The sequence below is a fragment of the Echinops telfairi genome, unplaced genomic scaffold, assembly GCF_000313985.2.
Source record: "Echinops telfairi isolate 266 unplaced genomic scaffold, ASM31398v2 ScPeMD7_7424;HRSCAF=8462, whole genome shotgun sequence".
In the NCBI taxonomy this organism is placed as follows: Eukaryota; Metazoa; Chordata; class Mammalia; order Afrosoricida; family Tenrecidae; genus Echinops; species Echinops telfairi.
Genome location: NW_022111324.1, coordinates 10,805,225 through 10,813,250, shown reverse-complemented (window position 1 = coordinate 10,813,250; position 8,026 = coordinate 10,805,225). Strand labels below are relative to the sequence as shown.

Genomic DNA, 8,026 nt, shown 5'->3' with positions numbered 1-8,026 from the left:
GGGGGGGGTGTAATACGGATTTCTAGACGCTAAAAGGGGTCCTGGTGGAGTTGTGCTTACATGATGGGCTGCTAACTACAAGGTCAGCAGTATAAAACCACCAGCAAGTCTAAGGGAGAAAGAGGAAGCTTTCTACTCCCATAAAGAATTACAGCCTCAGAAACCTACGGGGCAGTTCTACCTTGTTGTACAAGGGCACTGTGAGTTGGCATCCATTCGATGGCAGTGAGTTTGGTCTGGTTTTGGAGGTGCTACAAAACCAAGAATATAATTTTTATTTTCAAAAGAAATCAGATAAATTTCCCATAAAAACTGCCAGCCTTGGGGGTCCCCTTTGACAAGAAATCTGCACCACAATAGTATTTACATTTTCTCAATACACACAGAGAGAAATTTAGGAAATGTGCTCTTAATCTTACACATGAAAAGAAGACACAGCCTTGGTTCCAGTCACAGTTGGCTTCTCTTGGACATAATGCACGAGCTGAGGCTTTAAAATGGTCTCCCACAACATCCACATAGAGTGTCAGTACCAACAGAAATTGCCATCTTAGCTTATTATGCAACGTCAACTCTGTAAAAGTTTACTGCAATTTTATGAAGATATTCATATATAATTGGCTGTTTGCTTCTGTGACTAGTAATTCCATTTTCTCTGTGGGTTTCTGAAGGCTAAAGTTGTGATACTTGTTATATAACACTCGGCATGCAAAGGCAACCTTTTCCAGCCGACACCAGGGCTGATTTAAAACATGATCCAATTGGTTTTCAGTTGAGGTTACCAGCACCCTATCTTGTAATCTGAATGAATTACATGAAGACCTATGCGAGCATAAAAATGTTCCTTTGGTGAACGTTAAATACCGAGAAGAAAATGTGCTAAAAAGGCTTAGCTTACTCATAATAAAATCCTGACTACCTCTTTAATGACTTCATTGATAGAAATCTGGAACCTCTAGTTATCAGCTACTGATGGCATTGATTCATAAGTTAATTAATAAAAACAACACATTAAATTTAATAGCATATGGTCAAACAACATTCAAAAAAATCACAAAGACAACCACCACCCTCTTGCTTAAATACCAAACAGTGAACTGAAAACCACAATCAAGCATTTCCGCTTTATTAAATTGTTGTGTAAACATTCTGATGCTGTGGTTTGCCCGGGACTAATGAGGCATTATGATTGATTTCTACTGTTACAGAGAAAGATGCAAAACTGAGTCATTAACACAGCAGTCCCATGTGAAAAAAAGACAAACCAGAATGATTAAAGCAATGTTGAAAGGATTGAAAACCCTGAAATTGAACTTATTTTTTTTGCCCTTTTATCTGTTTGCAAAGCCCATGTAATTCTTTGCATGTGTTAGTTTATTTTAAAAATATTCCATGCTGATTTTTGTTTTCTCTTTAGAAAAAATGCCAATGGTTGAAAACAAGAAAATATACATCAAACTAATTTGTTCAGTGTATAATAGGAAAGAATAAAGACGACAGTTCTGGTTTCCCAGATGGAGCTGTATTTTTTTGTTTACTCATAAGCTTAAACACAGACACACAGACGCACACAGACATACACACTGACACACACACACTACAGCATGCTTACTTGCTGAAATAAGAACTAGGCTTCAGTCAGTCCCCTAATGACCAAGTCAATCAGAATTTGCTATTGAGATGGGTACAACTGGGAGCAAAAAGGAAGAGAGTATTACTATTGGTTCTGAGAAATAACAGTTATGTGTTTGGGGGCAAGTTACTCAGATACTACCATTTATTTAAGAAATAATTATGGAGAGTCTGCTATGTGGGCTATGTAGCATTTACTTTGTTAGATCTGAAATGGTTAATATAAAAAAAAAAAAAAAGAGTCCCAAGCACTCAATAGCTGATGGTTTAGCAGGAACTGCTAAATGTAAGTATTACAAGATGTGCTCTAACGGACATATTACATGGTAAGCTGACAAAACAGAGTTAAGGATGACTTGACCAGAGAGGGGCACTTGAATGAGCAAAGGAGAAATACATATAGCACATGATGAAGTCTGAAGCTTTAATGAGGACATGTATAAAAGCACATTACTTGGCTAGCAAATGACATGAATCAAACTGGACTCTCTGATATTTCCCCAACTCACCGGGCATATGAGTAGTCTAGGCTGGCTTGATCGATCCGATTCCTGAGGATTCCAATGTCAGCAGACACCATGTCATCTAAAGCCTGTAACTCCTTCTGGATCCGCTTTAGTTTCATGGTTTCTGCCTGAGTTCTTTTAGATCTAGAATCAGGAGTAGGGTGGAACATTAAAAACCTTTTTTTTCCAATGGTGTATTCAGATATGATTTTAAGGGGGGAGAAGTTACACACACTTTAAAATTAAAAATTAGAAAAACAAATAAAGTACCATATATACGTGAGTATAAGCCGACCCGAATATCAGCCAAGGTACCTAATTTTACCACAAAAACAGAATAAAAAAAATGCAGAAAGTCAGCTTATACTCTAGTATATACGGTAAATGAACATAATAAATTGGTATACATCTCACTACCAGTGAGTCAATTCCAATTCACATATTTGAGATTCCCACCCATTTATCTAAAATTTCTATTAGCATTTATTATGTGTTTACATAAAGGAGAAAATAAGTTTTTTTAAAATAAATGGCTCATTTGTGATCTATACTCATTATGTAAGGATAATAAAAATAAATGGCACATCTCTATTCCCTTGTCATCAAAATATCCAATATAACCTTCTGAATTTCAAACCTTAAATTCATTCTTCTGGTACTTAGTGACACTTGAGAAAAGAGATGCCTACAAACAGTAATTCTTACACATCTTAAAACATCTGTGTTTTTTACTTTTTAGGATTAATTTCCCTAAACTCATTGCTTTGATTCCTATCCTCAAGACAAAACCACAGGTCTCTGAAATTATTTGTGGGGCTTCAAACCAAACACTTTTTTCCTTTCTTGTTTAAAAGCATATTCATCCTCATTATCTCTGTCTCCTCCTCGCCACCCTCTAAGCACAACATACACTTATGGAACAGAACAAGCAAATACAAAAGCAAACCTTTAATCAGAGTTTCATGCATTTTGAAATTTCATATACATTCTTGAGGGGAAGGAAACCTTCATATCAAACCACTGTATTGCAACTTACTTTATGAATTATGTCTCTTTATAGTACTAAAAAAAAAATCTGAATCACACAACCCATTTATATTGCTTCATTCTGTTCTGCCTGGTCATGAACTGCCCAAGATCATTCTCCTGATTGTTACTCCACTATGCATTTACTTTTGCTTCCTGCATATAAAAATTCATTTCTCAGTATGATTCGTTTATACTTCAAATACTTCATTGTCCATATTCTTGCCCATATTAATGCTCTCTTAAATCAAAAGCATTTTAGGAAGAATGAGTGCTGGACCTAAGCATTTATCAAATGACCTTTCCCCCAAACAGATTCTCTCCTTTCTCCAAGTTGAGAATATTAAAATGCTTTTCAAGAATCACTTGTAAAGTGGAAGGGGGGGAGGAGTGTGGGTACATGGAAGGCACTAGATTTTTATATGCTGTCCCATTTTTCAAAACAAAAGAAGAAAGCTAGCAAGTTATATTTATTAAACAAACTTCATGAAAGACTAAGGTGCAACAAAAGGTGCAAAAAGAAAAAATAAACTTCAAGTACATGCTTCCTTTTGGAAAATAAAATTTTAAAAACACTTATTGCTATCTGTCTCTCTCAGAATCCTTCCAACTCCCTCAAAATGCACTACAGTAATAGTTCTGCCAGATTTTTCCAGAGATCAGAAAAGCAAACACTGTTGAGTACCTGCTTGCATTGAGTCCTCACTATTCTTACTCTCACTGCCTTATTAACTAACTTTAATTTCCTAGGGCCACAGCACGTTGAAGTACAAACAAAATGGGCAGGAAGACGGGGCCGGCAGTGGAAGTGTGGCAGGACGGGGTGTTGCTGCTCAAAGTGGCCACAATGGCAGCAGGTCAAGGAGAACGGGATCACTGACAGACCCTGTGAAGTGGGTGACCTCAGTCATGAGCAAACAGTTAAATTCTGGCCTATTATAAGTGGGTGCTTGGTAAATCGTTTAAGAAAATGTCATAGAAAATATAAATTGTGGGACTGTCAGTCATTTATGTGTAATCCCTTATTCTGCCACATGCCAAGTGATTAAAGATTCCCTGCGTCAAAATGAAAACTTTTGTTGTCTGTGTACACATTTTTACATCTACTGACTCCTTCCCTTCTGAATGTACAGATGGCTAACACTGAAAATACATCTATATGCATAAATGTAGTGTGACCTATGCTTAAAAGTCCTCCTCAATAAGTTGAGAAAACCAGAATTTAGTTTTATTTATAAAGCACAAACAATTTAATGGCCTTAAATAATTTTAGAGAAAACGATCAGTTTATTAGGACATGAGAAAATAAATAAATAAGACACATGACTGGTTGACTTCAGGTTAGAATTATCTCCTGTTTCATGTACCTTACCTTTCTGCAATAGCTTTGGCCAAAACAGCTTTCTTACGTTTATTTTTCTCTTCCATTAGCCGTTGTTCCTGTTGGAGGATTTCCCAACGAGATTTTTCTTGCCTAGGGAGCAAAAAAGTGTATTGGGAAGTTACAAAAGAGATTGCCTGCTACCCCAATCCATGTCTTACCAGTCTCAGTCCCAATGTATAAAATTTAACCAGCCAGGTTATGTATATTTTTTTCAGAAGTCCTCAACTGCAGCTCCTTATTTTATTCTAATAAGAACATGTCAAAGGCTATAATCTGAAGTAAAGGAGGCCTACATAAATTGGCCCTGTGAAAGGCATTTTATGTATATAATCTAGGGACCCACAAATTGGAACCTAGAGCACTGTGGGTTTTTTTAGGACTACAAATAAACTCGTGCAAATTAATTAGGTATTTTAAGTTAAATGGGGAACAAACTGCACTAGTCTGTACCTGGTGTCTTCTATCAGTCTTACTTTTTTACAAGAGTTTTCTTTACAAAACTCTGCCACTTTAAAATCCTTCAGCTAATAACCAGTGCTTATTACATCTATTTTCTTTCCATTTGTTCATTTCTTTCCAACTTTTCAATACTTCTAAGCAGAGTGAAACACTGCTAACTAAAACTTGAATGAAAGCTACACTAAAGAGAAAGTCTCAAAGGTCTGAAAATGTGAATTACTTCCCAATCTGTTCAGCTCTGAATTTCTCATTATGGCAATGCAAATTAAACAAGGCAATGGCAAAGCCATCTTCTCCACCTACTGTCACTTCTTATAGCCAATACAGCAAAGATCTTTATTCCCAAACCCAGTTACCACTTTAAAACTCTCCTTTTGCTACATTCCTGCAGCCTCCAGTTTACCGCTGGCATTGGCCATTTCTGTAATGAGGCATCTCACCAGGCACATATGAGTTTTCGCTAACCATTATTTTGATCTGTACATCTTTCCTTCAGACGCCTTGGTGAGATCCTGCTACATCGAAGAACTGTCCAGGCAAGGCTTTACAAGTCCTTACTGCCTAATTCTCTACTAGTCTCTGGTCTATTTGTTGCCTCTCTCCCAGAAGTCACACACCACTTCAGCATTCTTTAAGAAATACAGCTTATATATTTACAAGTTCCCTTCTCCATTCACAGTTCCTAAATTATATATCTTTAATAAGAAATCTCCCAAGTACTTAAAAAGAGATTAATTTCTTAAAGACATTCCACTTAAATTGTACAGCTCAAGTAAATACACCTACTACCTGTATCAGATCTTTGCTGGTTAACTAGTCTTATAGGCAATGAAATATAGCTGCATAAGCATACTTATGTCTGCTTCACATGCCATGCAATTTCATATCTCTTAACAAAATGACTTCTTAGTTGTAAACCTCTTGTGGATAGCAAACAATTTAAACTCATTGTAAAGAGATTTAAAAATACAACGGGGCTTCATTTTTCCACAAACATTCTGACGTCCCCTCATACTTCAGAAATTAGAAAAACATGAAAATATTTTGAAAGAGATTAGAAAAAATTATATAAAATACTTTGAGAAAAAAAGACTCAGGAGGTAGAAACAAGTACTATCCTCTCCTTTATGAATGATAAACCAGGAGGACATAAAGAAACCAAGAGTGGATACTAGAACACATGCCTAAAACACAGCATTCTGATGGCAAGACTTCACAAGTCACAGAATAGCATCCTCCAGAAGAATGTAGTAACTAACCTATTAATGTAAAGTGGTTGCTAGTACAAATTCAACATTAAATATACACTAAAAAGAACCCTAATGAGGCAAATGAATTTGATAGTTAGCTCCTGCAGCTTCCGACATTCCTTCTCGTGACTGCCCCTTTTCTATCTCTACACAAATTTCCCACTTTGGGGCCAACAGAGCTCCAGTCTAGAAGCTGAAGATCGGTTCAGTGTGGGGAGAGAGCATATGCACATGAGAAGAACTTCTGATTCCTTGAGGGAGCACAAACTTTAGCTCCAGGCAGACTTAGGTGTGAATCACAGCTCTACCACCTACTAACTATATATTCTATTTGGGAAGACATTATCCTCTGAATCGCAGATAACTATTTCTAAATGAGCATAATAAGCATGCATCGCAAAGCTGTTGTGAAGACTAAATGACATCATATAAAATGTCCAACAATATCTGAGACATAATACATTTAGGTGGTGGTTATGGTTTGATAGTTTATTCATCAGATTTCTAAGTTTCAATATGAAATGAAAGAAATGCGAAAACCTCTATTTCCTTAAAGCCCAACAGGAATTAAAATTTTAAAAAGACAAAATGGAGGGCGAGGGTTCTCATGGATAAATAGACTTACTAACAATTCCATTTTCTTTTTTTCCAATTTGCAACCTGGCTCTGGAGATAGAACTTCCACTTTTTTGTTGAGGTTTCCATCATGTGAATTCTCACGGCCCAGTTCCATTGGTTGGCTGTCAGCATCGGTGAGTGTGCCAGGAGAAGGAAGAGCGGAATGGGGCTTTTGAGTAGTACGACTCTGTTTTGCTGCAGAAAGCATCTGCTCTGGAGGTAATGAGGTGGATCCATCTTGAAGTCCAAGTTTTTGGCTTTGCTCTTGAAGGGCCTTTTCTCTCTGAAGTTGTTGCCGACTTTTGTTCATAGGGCGCCGCCGCTGCGATTCAAAGGGATCTATAACATAGAGCTAAGTGTTAAAGATTCCTTTATATCAACACAGAAATTATAATTTCTCTACAGCATTAACAATACCAAACTTTGACAAACCCTTCAAGAGGATGTTTGTTTGTTTTCGTTCTGTATCTTAAACATGTAGGGGAAAGAGGCATTGTTCTATAGTTTCAATAGTTCTAAATTTATGCTGTTAATATTTAGTAAGACTTGCCCCAACTCTAAATTTATTTTTAGAGGAAATAAATCTGTCTGTGTAAGTTAGGCTTTAGGACATAAAGCAAAGTTCCTGTTTTTACTTGATTTGATCTTTGCCAGAAGAAACAGAAAATTTTGACAAAATTGTATAAATACTTGAACTTTGCCTCACATTCATTGTTTTGTCTACAATCTTAAAACAAAATGATAGCTGACTTTTCAAGTATTTCTGTTATTTCTCAAATAACAGACTTTAAGGCAGTTTGATACATAGGTAGATACTGTCTATGTAGAAATACAATTGCATGAAGTCATATATCTAGGAAACGTTATTTAACCCTGAATCCTTCTCCTTTTCTCTTCCTGGATCAAAGGTTGTATTCTTCCAAAGTCTAATCAGCCTCAAATTAACATACGAAAACTAACTTTCCTACTCTACTAAGTAAAGTAACCATTAATCAAACAAAAACCCACTGCCAAGAGTCAATTCTGAGCCATAGTGATGACTCATTTATGGGAGTAGTCATCAAATTTCTGCTGTGGGCAGCTGGTAGGTTTGAACCGACAACTTTGAGATTAGCAGCCCAATGCTTTACCCACATACCACCAGGGATCCT

The 8,026-nt window shown here is 36.6% G+C and overlaps 1 protein-coding gene across 3 annotated transcripts in view; it reads right to left on the bottom strand.

Annotated features, from left to right (window-relative positions):
- Nucleotides 1–8,026, bottom strand: part of GORAB (golgin, RAB6 interacting) — a 31,716-nt gene that overhangs the window by 14,820 nt on the left and 8,870 nt on the right. For 2 of the 3 annotated variants that reach the window (XM_004706832.2, XM_045298082.1), the window contains exons 2-4: nucleotides 6,887–7,214; nucleotides 4,537–4,638; nucleotides 2,142–2,282 (exon numbers count right to left, since the gene is read on the bottom strand). In XM_004706832.2, coding sequence (XP_004706889.2) covers nucleotides 2,142–2,282; nucleotides 4,537–4,638; nucleotides 6,887–7,214 — 571 coding nt within the window. Of the gene's footprint in view, nucleotides 1–2,141; nucleotides 2,283–4,536; nucleotides 4,639–6,882; nucleotides 7,215–8,026 lie in introns of those variants that run through there. The other variant, XM_045298083.1, reaches the window with a different exon arrangement.